Source organism: Clarias gariepinus, chromosome 28 (genome assembly GCF_024256425.1).
Source record: "Clarias gariepinus isolate MV-2021 ecotype Netherlands chromosome 28, CGAR_prim_01v2, whole genome shotgun sequence".
NCBI lineage: Eukaryota > Metazoa > Chordata > Actinopteri > Siluriformes > Clariidae > Clarias > Clarias gariepinus.
Genome location: NC_071127.1, coordinates 13,394,143 through 13,410,080, shown reverse-complemented (window position 1 = coordinate 13,410,080; position 15,938 = coordinate 13,394,143). Strand labels below are relative to the sequence as shown.

The window sequence follows — 15,938 nt, the reverse complement described above, 5'->3', positions numbered from 1 at the left end:
TACATTAGGTTTTTTGTTTTCATCTAAAAACTCGTCTGTCTTGTACTAAATATTTTTCCTTTACAGCCATGCATATATTCTTCTGTAATGTTATTTATTTATACATTTTTAAGTTATATATGGAAATACTGAATGCATAATTATGCAGACATGATAAACATATATAACAAAATTGGTACAGCATATAATACGGTGCCTAGCACTAATACCATGTTTTGGCTGAGTACATTAGCTTGTTTTTCATATGTTGCTAACTATAGTCCTGAGCGGCTGTGCTGGATAATGGAAACAACACTAAAATGATGCTTAAAGCCTCTGTACGGAGGAGGATAAGGGCCACCATAAAAATCTTTTGTTTTTATTTGTGTAAAATTTATTTGTGACCTGTTTTTCTCCAAATGCTGACAAAATCAGAATTCTTATTTTAATCTCAGAATTCATATTTTTTTCTTAAGCCCTATCCAGACGGGACTAGTTTTCCAAACGACATTTGAGATTGAATTTTTTTTTTAGACGACGCCCGTCATTTCATGCTAGCATTCGGACAGGACTAACATCTCCGTGTTTATTACGGAGGTAGGAGTGTCTGTGTTTTACATGTGGGCATTGCACAAGATCACATGTCCACATCTCCATTTATTATTGGTGCGCAAACTTGAATACCAGCGCGTTAGAGATAGTACGGTGGTTCACGTTGACCAAAACACAAAAGAAAACGCGTTTTAAAAAAAAAAAGATCCGGCAATCACAGACATTCGCACATTTTTACAGAGGTCGTGTAAGAGAAAGACAGACATGGCAGATTCGGACGGGATTAAAATCACAAAGTACGTCTGTGAAACAGAAATTTCTCTAACGACCCCCTGTAAAACTAGTCCCGTCCGAATCGGGCTTTACAGTACTGACTTTAATCTCAGAATTCTGACTTTTTTTGCTTGGAAAACTGATATTGAATTCAGAAATCTTTTTGTCAGAATTCTGACTTTAATCCCAGAATTCTGACATTAATATCGTAAGATTAAAGTACTTCAAGAGAATTCGAAGATAATTTTTCATTTTTATTTTTTTTTATGATTCTCCTAATCATCTGAGGCGGTGACATAGGGACAAACTGTTTGAAATCCAAAATAAATGTAAAAACAAAAGCCTTAAGTTACTTAAGTAATTGTGAATGAAAAGTAATAAAAATCGAATAATTATTCCTTAAAATTCCATTTATTTCAAGACACAAAGGCGTACTAAGAGATATAACGCAGACAGCCTTTGCCAATTTAATCCCTGCCCTTTGGATGTATTAATTTGCTCAAATCGTTGGCGTTCCCAGCGTGGCGAGCACGCATCGTGGAAGACGTGCTGTTCTGACACGCAACCCCTTTGTAGACCCTGTTAGTAAATCAGCTTGCGCGGTCTTGCGTGTTCTCGAGTTTGTTCGAGCAGTCAGTCGCTAAATCAGGGTCTCTGTGCATATTTGTAAATGTCAGAATGATCATAGCAACAGAAGAAAGAAGAACACTTGAAAGAAATCCAAAAAAACACTGTGTGACTAGTATACCATTTAGAGCACTTTAAGCATTATTGAAGGCACTTAATTAGACTTTGTGAACCACTTCAGTAATACATGTTCAAGTACCTCGTTAACGGCTGAGAAAAGTGGAACCTGATTTTGCTTTTGTAATGCGTTTGTCCAGGGGTTCACCACGCTGTGCCTTTTGAGATGTTTTCCTGCTCATCGTGGTTGGAAACAGTGGCCGTTCCTCACATTCTCTTTTTTTTGTTTTCAGATTCTCTTCCCGTCCCCTATCCAGTTTGGTGTGAATTTGGTTTAATGTAACGGTATACATGCATTGCATATACAAAAATCTAGAACCGCTGTTCAGACTCAAGTGTCCAGGACATGTTGTGACCAGATCATGCGTAGGATTAGGAGAGCCCATGTGCTACTCATAGTGGTATTTACCACACTGACACCTGCTGCTGTAAACGTGTCAGCTTCAAGTGCCTGTTAAGTCAGTCTGTTAGATCCCTATCACGCTGTAATCTCTGAAGCGTGCTGCCCAATGGCTCAACCACGTAAAGAGCAAAGCCCCTAAATCCATTCAACTGCCTTCTCGGACTGAGGAGCAGAAAGAATTCTGTTCTTTAATGCATAAGGCACATTAACTTAGACAAAGTGCTTATGGTTTAAAACAGGCCATGATGTAGGATACTGTCTGTATGTCCTACATATACCGAATGTAATTTCATTGTCTTGTGGCTCTCTTGCTTTCCCTGCTCTCCATCTTCTTCAATGTGTTTTGTCTGCATTTGTCTTTTTTCTTTTCCTTTTTTTTTTCCTGGAGGCCTGAATGCTTTGCTGCATTGATCCTAACAAACATCAGAGTGCCCCTGCTGTTGTGTTTCTGTGTGTTAGTGGCTGTGATCAGAGACTCATGAGGCCTTTTTCAACTACAGCAAATAGAGCAAGGCTACCACTGATCTGTGGACCGTACATGCCAACTCTGATCTACCCACCATCTGAAAACACAAAGCCCTCCTTTATGTCGTTGCTTACCCTCTTTACGTATTTGTCTGTTTTTTTGACATCAAGCAGTAAAACCGGTTTAGCTGGACAAACAAATAATGTAATTTTGCATGTTGTTGTTACAGTACCAGTGTCAATTAAAATACACCACTTCAAGATTTTTATTTTTTTTTTGCTAAGTAGATTTACGATTGTAAGGCTGCTCGGTCTTCAGGCTTTAATTACACAGTGTTTCCAATTATGCAGGACCCATGAACCCTTTAGAAGGTAACAGCCGAAATCCCAAATAATTTGGTTTTGCCGGTGCCCAAAGCCTGCGTGATGGAGGAGTTTAATACTTTAAATATATAAATGAATAATTGTCTCATTTGTTTTAAAACTAGCATGCTTTTTTCGATTGTAGTAATTAGTAAAACCATATTAGTGAAGGAAACATGAAAGGGTGAAATTTGCATAAAATTACACTACACAGGAACACCATCTAATAATAGTGTATAAAATACAAATTAAACGAGAAACATGTTTGTAAAAATTCCAGAGATAAAGGTAGGTCTTATTTAGGAGATTGTAGCCTTAATTTAGATAGATTAGTGCTAAATTGTGTGCGTTGTGGGTGATTTTAAACAGAATAAACTGGAGAACTCGAGAAAGAGAACCATATCTACAATACATGCTTTTATATACAATTGATAGTATTGGAAAGGTTCCACATGCATGTGTGCTTTTCTTTCTATTTAAGATTGAATTAAAGAAATGGGAACAAATGTTTTTACTGCGACAGGTCGCAAAGTACCTCAAGATGCAATTTAAAAACCGACTGTTTAAGAAACAACCTCAACAGCAACCTCATTTCCCCTCTCGTCTGGTCCAAACACTCAGTATTCAGCATCACCTTCTCACTGGTTGCTCACTGGTTCACGCCTTCAGTTCGATGTTTTTTTATGCTTAAATAATTGATAGGTCACTGTGTGGTTTAGCAAACAAAAAACATTCTTCGAAACTTCGAACAGGGACAAAACTGAGACAAACCCCCCCAAAAATCCCAAGGAAGCCTGGAGAACTCTTCTTCAAGATTAAAATAGAAGAACGTTTGGCCTTTTGGAAGCAAAATATTAAAATATGAGGGGTGGCTCAAGACAAAAGCTAAACTTAAAACGAAAATATTTCCAAATATGAATTAAAATGCAAAATATAAAACAAGAGTGTGTATTCAGTTGACAAGATTCATAACTGCACAGAACTTGAACTGGGTTTTTTTTTTTGGTTCGTTACTGGCAGGTTTTTGTCTCCTGTTTACAGTCGAGTCCCTGAACTTAAACAGTTTTAAAGAATCCTTTTTGTTTGTTAAACCACACCGTGACCTATAAATCATACAAGCATAAAAAACATCTAACTTAAGACATGAACCAGTAAGAAACATCTGAGCAGGTTATACTGAATGATGAGTGTCCACACAAAAAAAAATGTCACATGGAAATGTTTGTATACTGTGTTGACTTTTTTTTTTTATCATAGAGTGTATTATAAAGTATAAGAGAAACAGGTTACGTCTGTGGTGTGTAGAAATGTGGAATGGATGTCACCAAGGCGGGTAATTAGCTGAGAAGCCAGCCAAGGCATTCATTATGCATGTAAAGTAAACTACAGCGTGCTGGGGGCATCGTTGTTTTGAGCATCCATCCTCTACAGTCCCGGTCACCTTTCTTCAGATTATGTTGAGGGAAAAAAAAAAGTTCAAAGGGATACAGTAAGTTTTTGTATAATATTCTTTATACCCCTTAGGAGTGAGTAAATCAAAGCAAGTAATGGTGTGGATTTGTGGAACTTAATAACCGCACAGACTTACCTTGTTTTCCAGTATTTATGCAGTTGTGTAATACCCCTGAAGGTAGAATACACGTAACAAGGCCATGCAAATATAAATCATAAATACAGAGTTGCTGATATTGGTTTAACCAAGGTATATATGATTTTTTTTTTTAGGCTTTGCTAAGGAGGTGTATGAAAACTACACTTTTTTGTAGTTGGATCAGAAACTACTGTATACCTCGACTCTTTAATGATCTACTCAACTTTTTGGTGTGGAAAAATTTAAAACATTGTAAATGTGTCGTCTTTAACCTGATTGAGCCACTTATACCGTTTGGTTGTGGTATTCTATGCTATAAAAAATTCACTACATGCTCCAGTCTTTTGAATTGATTTATAGCATATAAAGAGAAATAAAGTGGCTGTAACAATTATTCTTTCTGTTGCACCACAACACAAGTTTTTTGTTTGTTTATTTGGTATTTGTAAATATGCTGAGCTTTGAAGTGGCTTTTAACCATAAAGTACCATCTCAACTATTTGGAAGAGGACTATATTTGGTCTTTTTGCGGCAAGAAAAAAAAAAGAGATTTTCTTTTTTTGTTTTGTTTCTTGAGGTTGTTAAAGGGGTAAAAACAAAACACATGGAATGTAAAAGACTTCTGGAGTTTACAACACCATATCTCGTCAGCCATTAGAAAGCATCAGAATTACCTCGTTGTTTGATGAAAAAAAAAAAAGGAGAAACTGCTTATTATAAAATCGCAATCACACCAGACTTTTCTCCCTCTGCTACGTCTGCTACGCTATTCCTGTTAGCCGTGCTAGCTCCACTGAATATACATGCCTTCGTCCAAATTTGTGTCCACACGTAAATGCATTTGCTGTATAAATATTAATGATCGTGTTGGAACCTTAGGGCAGGTGCATGGGGAAGCCTCTGTGAGTCAATTCTATTTTCCCTGAGATCATTGGGGAATTGCAGCGGCCTTTGAATTTCCTAAGACATGCATGGTTGAGAAATGTTTTTTTTTTTTTTTTTCCGAGCTAGCACTGATCTCTGGTTCAGAGTACCACATCTCTTCTCCTGCATCTCCTCCAAGGCTTAATGAAATCGGATGGTCCCCAGACGCCCCCCTGCACTGCACCAGGTGTCCTCCGCTTAATGATGTCGTATAGCTTGTCCGGCTTCATAAGCCTCGTCTGTATTAATCATGGGAAGACTGGAAGTCTGCATGACTAATACAGAAGGTGAGAGATTGACTCTCTTGCTCCATTGGTCCCGGCGAGAGCCATGCCAATGAGAAGTTAAAGCCTCAAGGCCTCGATGGAAGACTTAACGTCCATCACGTCTAAGTGACCCTCCTTTGGATAAGCTGGTCTAAAATCTGCTTTCATTGACCTCCTTTTGTTCAGCTCTTGTAAACCGTGGTGTGTTTTTATTGACCTCGTGGTTATGGAGATTTTCAAGGCTTTGTCTCTTATGATCTCTAATAAGCTTGGACACAGTGATGACACACAGGGGCACCTGCATTGACGGTGGGATTTCAGGAAGAGTGAAGCTTTCTAGATTTTTTTTTTTTGTAAAAAAAGAAAAAAAAAAGTCTTTTTAATGCTTGTAAGGAATCATATTTTAAGAAATTATTTTTAAAAATGTATGTTATTGGTGACGCCTTGATTTATTGTTTTTTTTTTTTTGTATGTGTGTTTGTACTAAATTAAAGTCCAATTAGTTCAAATGATAAAGCAACTAAGAGGTGCTGATTATGTTAATTCAAGTGAGTTGATCCTTAACAGAACCTACCGTATAGGCCCCCTGATCATTTATCCCCGATTTCTTTTGCAGCTGTGCGGAACGACAGAAATAAAAAGAAGAAAGAAAGTCCGAAGCCGGAGCTGACGGAAACCTACGAGCTCACGGCTGAGCTAGAGGCCATCATTGAAAAGATCCGGAGGGCTCACCAGGAGACATTCCCATCCCTCTGCCAACTGGGCAAATACACCACGGTGAGAATTCACCTCTTACACACACACACACATACACACAGCAAATCACAATGGGATGGAATGCATCAAATGTAAAATATATTTGATTTATGTTGCTCTCACTTAAGGATTATTATAATAATCTAAATGAATTAGTGTTCTCTGTCATTCCTACAATTTATGTTTAATCTCAAGAGAGAAATCCAAAGTTGAAGAGTTGAACAGGAAACAAGAACAATGAGCCTCAGTTCAAGAAGTTAATAATTGTTTGAAGTGAAATGTGGGTGTAAAGAGTACGTGCATCAAAAAAACTGATGAAATATGTGCAAGAAAAATGACAATGTAGAAATTAGTTCATATTATTTTAACGTTTAAATGCTGTGGGCATTGGCAACAATCTAATATGAAACAGCTTAACTGTTAGTCATTATTTTATTTATTTATTTATTTTTTATCATTTCATTTTCCCAGGCATAATTTTGATTAACTTTAGTATCATTTAAATGTTCCTATTATTAACTAATTAAATTTTTTAATTTTTTTAACACATAGAAATAGCCTTTTACAAATTTAATACCTGCCTTTTGGGTGTACTTTCTACATTTAATTTGATTGTTCAGGCTAATAAAATCGCACTATGGGTGCAAAACTAATTTATGTGCATTGCCACAGCTCTGTATTTTATACCTTTAGGTAAGACAAATTGTACATCAATCAAAGCAAACATGCAAAAAATGCTATTCTGCATATACTGTATGAAATACATAATCCTTTGTAAGGAAATCAGCTCTTTTTTGTTGTGGAGTGTCAAACGTCAATCTTTTACACTTGCAATACTTTTAATCAGGGTCTCCATGTCTAAAAAAATATTTTGACTTGTTTTAAGGGTTTGCAATCAATTATACCGTTTAGTCAGTATGAAATAAATCTTCAAGCATAAAGAAAATATTATACACATGGACACACCCAAAAACTTTATATGCCGATTAGGATTGAACTAAAATGCCCACACTTGTACCAGCATCATAATGACCCTGATTGAGATATGGTTTTTCAAGGCTGAAGTGGAAGAGTAGAAGAACTGCCCTGACCTCGACCCCAATGAATACCTTTGAGATCATTAGAAAAACCAGCTGCACCCCAGGTCTCCTCAACCCACATCAGCGCCTGACCTCACTAATCATGTTACGGCCAAACAAGGAAAGGAGTGGAGGTTTTTATACCGCCAAGTTGGGACTATATCTAAAAGTATATATGGCTGAACACACCCGCGTGGCTAGACGTTGTGGTATTTGTAAATCATGCTGATGAGACGTCATCTCTACACTACGCAGGGTCAAATCAAAAGGGCTCAACCCTGTTTGATACGTGTCTTACGCGATAATACTTACCGCAGCAGGAACAGCGGTAATCGATGGCACATACTCCATTCTAAATCCTACTATAATACACAGTGCTCAATTGTGAGTGCTGTCTTTAGCAAATCCCTGCAAGTTATTCAATAACTCGCATTCCTCCTTTCTTCGTGCTGTTTTTTTTTTTTTTTTTTTTTTTGCTCCAAGCCTTTTTAGTTTAGTATCTGCAAATAAAACACTTCGGATAATCAGTGAAAATCAATAGCAGTGAATTAAGATTAGACAGTTCCTCGCAGAGCCTGTTTGAACGTTTGCAGTGCGAAGGAGGCTGATTAACGTTACATTTGAAGGCAGTGTGACAAGCTACTTGATGTTCAAGAACTTAATTAGGTGTCTGTTGTCAATACCAGTGATGAAGATGCCTTCAGTGTGCATCAGTCATGGCTTCAGTGTGGAACTAAGAACATCTCATGAGTAATGCACACAGCACAGGCTCAATCCTTACAGAGGGTATGAGCACACAAAGTGTTAGTGTTAGTGCATGCACCTATCCTCGCATTGTGTACAGAAATAACCTTCATATTTTATACATAGGCTAGGTGGGCATGGTGGCTTAGTGGTTAGAACTGTTGCCTCATACCTGACAAGGTCAGGGGTTCAAATCATGCTTCAGTTCCGTGCGACTGTAGTTTGCATGTTCTCCCAGAGCTTTAGTGTTTCTGTCCAGTACTCTGGTTTTTCCCATAGTGGAGTTCCTCAGCAACATAAGTTCTTCTACAACAATGACTGCTGTCCTGAAATCACTTATTAATGCTAACGTAGATGGATGGGCTACAAGTTCTTTCAATTTCTCTGTATTTCTCTATACTTGGCTGTACTTATTCTTCCCTCTCACCATCCCTGCCACTCAGAACCCGCCCCATAACATGATGCTGCCACCACCATGCTATACCATAGAGACGGTATTACTAGTTGTTGCAAGGTTGATGAAGTATTTCTAAAAAAAAAATGGAGGACTTCTAAAGCTCTGTTAGAGAATCCATTGGGTTCTTGGTCACCTTCATGATTAAAAGGTTCTGGTTACTAAGTTTGGCTTGACCCCCAGTTCAGACAGAGTCCTTGTGGTTTGAATCTTCTTCCATGTCACAATGATGGAGCGCACTGTGCACCTGGGAACATTCATCGCTTTATAAATGGTTTTAGGTTAATAACTTACTGCCTTGGTTTTCATTTGACATTTACTGTAAATTGACCTTATACTGTACTTATTGTGGTGTGCCTTTCTAAATTATGTCCAATCTTTTGTATCTGCCACAGTTTGACACCAGTCGAGTTCTGTAGGAATCTCAAGATAATCAAAGGAAGCCAGTCAAAATTGAATGACTTAGCTAAGACCGAAGCAATCAAGATTTGGTTGTAGTGTAATCCATAAGCTTAACTTCAAGAGGTTTAACAAAAATACTCTTTCGCCAGAATAAGCCAGAGCTTATACAGTATACAGTGGAACCTCGGATTGTGAGTAACGCGTTTGCAAGCGTAGTTGTAGTAAAATGTTTCAAGTCAAGTTTTTCGAGTCAAGTTTATCGAGAATGTTCCAGCATAACCAGTTAAATAACATTTTTGTGCTTTGGTACTTTTTGCTCCTGCTGAAATAAAAAAGCAAGGATATTTGGAACTGATAGAGAAAAAGTATATGAAAAAAAACCTGCTACAACTTTTACTCAAAAATATAATTTCATGGCGGTCCTGTTTTTTATACCATTTATTATTACTTTTTTTAAAGGTAAAGTGCCGGTTAATTTGTTTTATTTTTACTTTATATTTTGTATTAATTTTTTTTTTGTATTTATTTTTTTGGGCTGTGGAACAAATAATATGAGTTTCCATTATTTCCTATGGGAAAATTTGCTTTGGTTTAGGAGTGTTTTGAAATACGAGCCTGCTTCCGGAATGAATTATGCTCGTATCCAAGTTTCCACTGTACTGCTTATCCTGTACAGTGTGACGGGAGGCCTGGAGCAATTGCAGACAACACAAATTACAAGCAACTAGGAAACCCCAGTTATCCTAAATTGTATGTCTTTGGACTGTATGGGGGAAACTGGAGTACCTGGAGAAAACTCAGCAAGCACGGTGAGAACATGCAGACTCCATACACACAGACCCAGTTCAAACCTTTAAATCACTACGCCTTATTAACCATTTAATTTAACATAACAGCTATTTATATTCATAGTCATTAAAAGCAACTGAACATTTTTTTTAATGTCCATGGGTTCCAGACTTCCAGTCATTCACTATAATTCCTGTATTTGTGAGTAAGTTCGTGTACATACTTTTGAGGCTGTGAAAATGGCTGTTATTCATTTATAGTAATTGCACTATATTTACACTCCCCTTGAATTAAATCACCCCTAGATTGTTTCCTTTCAGATGATCCACAGGGGGAAAGTTTTATTTTTTTATTTTTTTTTATTGTGTTGCTGTACAAATACTTATGGACCTATACTTATACAATACATACAATACTTATGTATTTAATGCAGATTTGATTTTATTAGAAAATGCACAAGTACAGCTGATTCATGGAGTCTTTTCTTGTTCTCCCGCAGTCAGCCCTCTGGTTTTATATCAATTTAAAGGTGAATCTCAGGGTTCAAATCAAGAGTAGACATTTAGAGCTATTAATCGATTGAACAGTCTATCTACACTACAATGACACACCTGGCCAACCAGAAGCACGTGTTCCAATATTTTTGGACACTCTGGGAAAATGGGTGGCTTTAAACAAAATCCATGTTTTAAGTTGTTTAATTGATCGATCGTCTTATATTCATTTATTGATTTCAAATCCAGAAATTTAAGAAAAGGAGCTGGCATTTCCATTCGAATACTTTCAAAGGGGGGCGTTTGTACGGTTATCAGATTGTATGTCGTATAGAGACAAAACAAAGACATGAGAACCATCACACTCGGCTGTCAAATATGAATGCTTTGTCACAGACCTCAGATGTGTGCAGCTGGAAATGACAGTCGGGCCCAAACAATCCTCTCCCTCCCAGTCATTTTTTTTTTCAGTCTGAGCAAATATCTGAAACAATAAAACCAGACAGCACACTGGAACCTGCCGGCTTGGTTCTCTGAGAATGAGTAGTGGACCAGAGCTTCAGGGAGCTACTGGGGAAAGTACAATACTATAAATCAAACACAGGCCGAACCGACTTGACTGGCAACATTCATCATCAAATTGATCTAAAGCTCTGAGCAATGCTGACCCATGCACGACCTCTGAGTAGTGAAAGACACGGCACCATGCCTCTGACAGTTGCCTTTGGGGAACAACCACTAACGCTGCCTCACTGAGAAAGGGCTAGAGTTTAATGAAACCGTCTTAAATCTAGTGGTACATTCAGCAGAGACATGCAACATGGTAAACAGAAATATAGATCACCTTTCAGATATCACAGAGCACTTTGACGAGAAAGCAGGAATGTAAAAAAAAAAAATCAGGTTGATAGATGGCCTGATTGTAGGTTGAGTAGGACAGAGAGCATAGAGCATAGTAGTTGGCTTGCTTAAGGATACACTGAACACAGCATGGGGTTTCTGTGATTGACGTCCCTAAGTATGTAGTTGTCAGCCAGATGGATGTGCAGTAGCATTCACCAACCTGTTGTTCTTGTGGTGGCTCCAAAAACTCAACTACAAGAATTAAAATATCATTTTGTAAAAACAGGATTGTAAATTAGGGCGGCATGGAGGTGCAAGGCGCTGTCACTTTGCACCTCCAGGGTGCGGGTTCGATTCCCGGCCAGGTTCGAGTCCTGTCTCTGTGTGCATGGAATTTGCATGTTCTCCTCGTCTTTGGTGGGTTTCTTCCGGTTTCCTCCCACAGTCCAAAGATAAGGCTAATTGGTGTTCCTGTGGTGAGGGTGTGTGTATGTGTGTGTGCCCTGCGATAGATTGGCACCCTGTCCAGGGTGTACTCCGCCTCGTGCCCTATGCTTCCTGGAATAGGCTCCAGGCCCCCCGCGACCCTAAATACACGAAAAAGCCATATAGAAGATAAGCAAAGGAGTGATGATTGTAAATTATAATTGTTTTCTGAGAATAGAAATGTTTTCTAGCAACGTCTGATGTTTTTTTTTTCCCCAAGACAAAACACAAACAGAACACAACGTGACTTCGGTCGTACAAAGTTCTAAATTGAAAATCCCTAAAGAAAGTGCACAATAAATAAAAGTACCTGTATTACACACTTGTGGGATTTGCTCTCAGTTTCCAACACGTGCTTCGAATTTTCTCTCTTCCCACTAGCAGATTCATGTTTGCCCCAACAGCAATGTCAAGCCTTCAGACACGCCCGTAATTTGCATCAAGGCTAATTATCCTCCCTCAAATCCTGTGAGAAAGTCCTCATTATCACTGCCGATTGGTTCCTCATGAGCCTTTGAAAGCTCTTTATTGGGAGGAGAAGAGGAGCCCGAGATTAGGTTAGAGCTCCTATTATGCAGCGAAATATTCAAATTCAGCGCCTCTGTGATTTGGGAGTTCATGTGCGGGTGAGGGAGAGGGTCTTATCCTTGACAATGAATAACACTTTATTGACAGCCAGCAGTGACGAGAAACGACCGTGGCAGCCTTAAAGGCAAAAATAAAAGCCCGGCGCTGAAGTAGAAAGCTTTTAGATTGCTCATTTGCTGAATCTACATAACCACAGTGTTATTTCAGGACCCAGCTGCCTGTCCCGGATTTCTCGTCCCGCCTCAGCCTGTGGTGGCGGCGGCGGCGGCGGCACGCTTTTCGAACGTGGGCCGTTTACTTTCTAATGCCGCGAGTTGTCTAATTTCTTCTGGATAAATGCCCCTAAATGAAATTAGAATTCCCCGGCCACTTCCTTGCTTCTCTCTATTGAATTATGGTGGTGTGGTAATTGACTGAGATTGCGAAGGGAAAATCAAACAGCGCAGGCTGGCTTGCCGCTCCACTGGTCGCTCCCTCTCTTCATCTCATCCCTCCATCCCCTGGCCCCAGGGAGGAAGAAGACAAGTAGCTTTAATATCAGAGACTCGGCCCCGGGTCCGCGCCGCGCTTCTCAGGCGAGCTCTGGCAGCGAAGTGTGCAGTCGCGAAAGGCTTGCGTTCGAGCTCATTGAGAATGATTTAAACACATCCATACCCTGCTTCTCACTTAACCAGAGATCATATTTACAGATCGCCCTCTTTCTGCCAGCGACAATAGATCCTGCCGATGGCGTCCACTCTCCTATCCACCACACTTAGCGTCTGCTAAGAGCCACATTCCCCCTTACACGCTGAATGATGGTGCTGTTAGCTAAAGCAATACTAAACCCTGATGCTGGTTTGCAGAATTGGGGATATTTCAGATTTGATGGGATGACATTCCTCAATGGGGTAAAGCTTCATTTTTCAGAATGATGTCCAGCGACTTTCGATCTTTGCACCTGTTCAGGGAACAGATGTGGAATAAATTTCATAGATGTTCTACATCTGGTCGCATGGCGCAGTGATACCCTGAATGCACAAAAATTCTTCAAGGTGCTAACGTTCTACCTAGATACAAGTAACATTTGACGTTTATTTGGAAGTAATTAAAAATAAAAAATTAAAAATACATCATATATACAGTATTTTTACAGTACAGCACAGCGTTAGAATAGAGTCCTTTTCATGTGAAAGCACATTCTCCTACATGAAATGCCGCACTTTTGAATAAAAGCGTGACAAATGCTGCTTTTCACAGTTTGAAGCACTTCTCTGGACTGACGGACACAGGGCGCTCTGATCTTTTATTGCTTTGGATTTTGCATCAGTAGCACAAAGGACACAGTCTAAATCCAATCTCTCTCTCTCTCTCTCTCTCTATCTCTCTCTCTCGCTCGCTCGCTCGCTCGCTGTGTCCTTGCTATTTGGACCCAGGCTGTCTAACTGGTGCCGGAGCTCACTGAGCCGGAACAGATGAGCTATTTAATGTAAACTGTTGGAAAACAAACAAATTGGCTTCAGCTGCTCGGCCCATGGCCTTAATGAGCAGATTGCGGGTGGAGCAGAGCGCGCCGCAGTGCCACGTCTCGCTCCTGCTCATGGATAATATGGCCGCACTTAATGTAGCACTTACCCTGACTGTCTCTGTCTCTGTCTTCCTTTGAGCCTGTAGGTTTCTTCTTTTCTTTCGCATTCTTTGGAAATGTATGTAAAACCTTTATACTCTATAGAAAAAACAGGACCGCCATAAAATTTCATTTTTGAGTAAAAGTTGTGGCAGGTTTTTTCTCATATACTTTTTCTCTATCAGTTCCAAATATCATTGCTTTTTTTTTTTTCAGCAAGAGCAAAAAAGTACCAAAGCACAAAGATGTTTTATAACTTGTTATGCTGGAACATTCACAAAAACTTGAGATGAAACGTTTTACTCCAGCTAAGATGAAGAACAAGAGAAAAATATACAGTAGCCGCGATCGGCGGGGTCCAAGCGCATTTTCAAAAAAGTCGCTATTTCTGAAAAGGTCAAATTAGTGGGCTGCGTCAAGCAAAGAAGGATGTTTAAAAGAATCCTTTAGAACATGATATTAAAACCTAAGAGGATAGTACTTAACTTTGTGGAAGAAATCTGATCATGAATGGAGATCACTTAAACACTCGCTGAAGTCGCATGATAAATCAACAATAAAAAAAAAACAATAGATATGTTTAATAGAGAAAGTGGCTTTTTTAATGTCTCTTTAATGAGTATGGTTGTCATGGTGACAAACCGTGTAAAGTCGTGGCTTGGTTTGACCCCGAGGAGTGTAACATGTTCCCGCCGTGTCTATGTCACTTTCCTCTGGTTCCTCTTCAATGTCCAACAACATGCAGCTCGGCATAGAGACACTCCGAGCCTGACCAGGACAAAGCGGTCGTCCCTGACTGTCTCTAATCTGCCCTCCGTCCCTCCTTCCTTGACTCGGCCCGATCCCCATCCAGTCCCCTCCGTGAATAATTGTGTGTGTGTGTCTCTCTCCACATCCCTGTAGATCCCGTCTGTGAGTTTTTGTGTATAAAAGCCTCCTACCCTATCTCCCCCTCTGTCTCGCTGTCACAGCTCTATCAGTATCTTCAATATGTGGGCTTCAATCTCCGCACAGCTCTGTGCCTGCCGGAGTAAACAAACGCACACACGCGCGCACACACACACACACACACACTTCATTAGAGCCTTTCAGTTGTTCTCCTGACAGCTTTGTCAGAACCTTTTCTCTCTACAGCTGTGCTCTGAAGTTTATATACAGCAACAGTCAAAAAGTTTGGAGAAACCTAGCCGAATAATATTGTTTAGGAATATCTTCTACATTTAGGTTCAGAACTGAAACCTCAAATGTGATTATGCACTGACCAGAAATTTTATTCTACTTGATTTGTTTTTCAAATGACATTCTAGTTATTAGCATTTCCTTTCCTGTGTCCAAAATACCGAATACGAGGGTGAGTCAAAAATTAACCGCACTGCATTTATGTTAAAACTTGTGTCGGTCTGATGGGCGCTTTGCGTTCGAGGCTACCGTCTCGGTGTGCAGGTGTAACCGTGGTACATCGGTTCTTTTGTAACTGCAGAACGAGCCACAATGGACACCTTTTAAGGAAAATAAAAGTTTTTTTAAAGAGACTGGTGATGTGACATGGATTCGTCACTACGAGCCTGAGAGTAAAGGTCAGAGTTTGGAACGGAAACATCCTCAATCGCCGAATGGAAAAAAGTTCAGCAATAGCTGGAAAATTTCTCGAGGGCCAGAAGTATTGGAACATTAGCCGTAAAATGGGTCGTTACAGTGAGGCGCTTGTTGAAGAGCTGAAGCCTAAGCTTTGGATTAAACACAGAGGACTGCTATCCCAGGACGTCGGGATTTTGCATGACTATGCATTTCGCACACTTGTCCCCACACTCTGCAAAAACGTCGCTTTGAGGAGTTAAAGCACCCAGATCTCGCTCCATCGTACTTTCACTTGTCTGGCCTCCTGAAAGCAGCCCTACGTGGATGAAGATTCACCTCTGATGAAGAAGTGAAGACAGCGGTGCATTTATGGCTCACATCTCAGCCTTAAACTTTTTTTTTTAAAAAGGGAATACGAAAGCTTGTCGACAGATGGACAAAGTGTTTTGACAAAATTATGCATTCCACTTTTTCTGAAAGTTAATTCAAATGAATTCTACAGCCAGAGTTCGGCAGCGGATACACTTTGACTCACCCTCGTACATTTAGTTTATGTTGT

General features: G+C 39.6%; 1 protein-coding gene across 4 annotated transcripts in view; it reads left to right on the top strand.

Annotated features, from left to right (window-relative positions):
• The window catches only part of LOC128515813 (retinoic acid receptor beta-like), a 96,738-nt gene that overhangs the window by 68,680 nt on the left and 12,120 nt on the right, over positions 1-15,938 (top strand). For all 4 annotated transcript variants that reach the window (XM_053490010.1, XM_053490008.1, XM_053490009.1 and 1 more), the window contains one exon: positions 6,177-6,337. In XM_053490010.1, the coding sequence (XP_053345985.1) occupies positions 6,177-6,337 (161 nt within the window). The remainder of the gene's footprint in view (positions 1-6,176; positions 6,338-15,938) is intronic.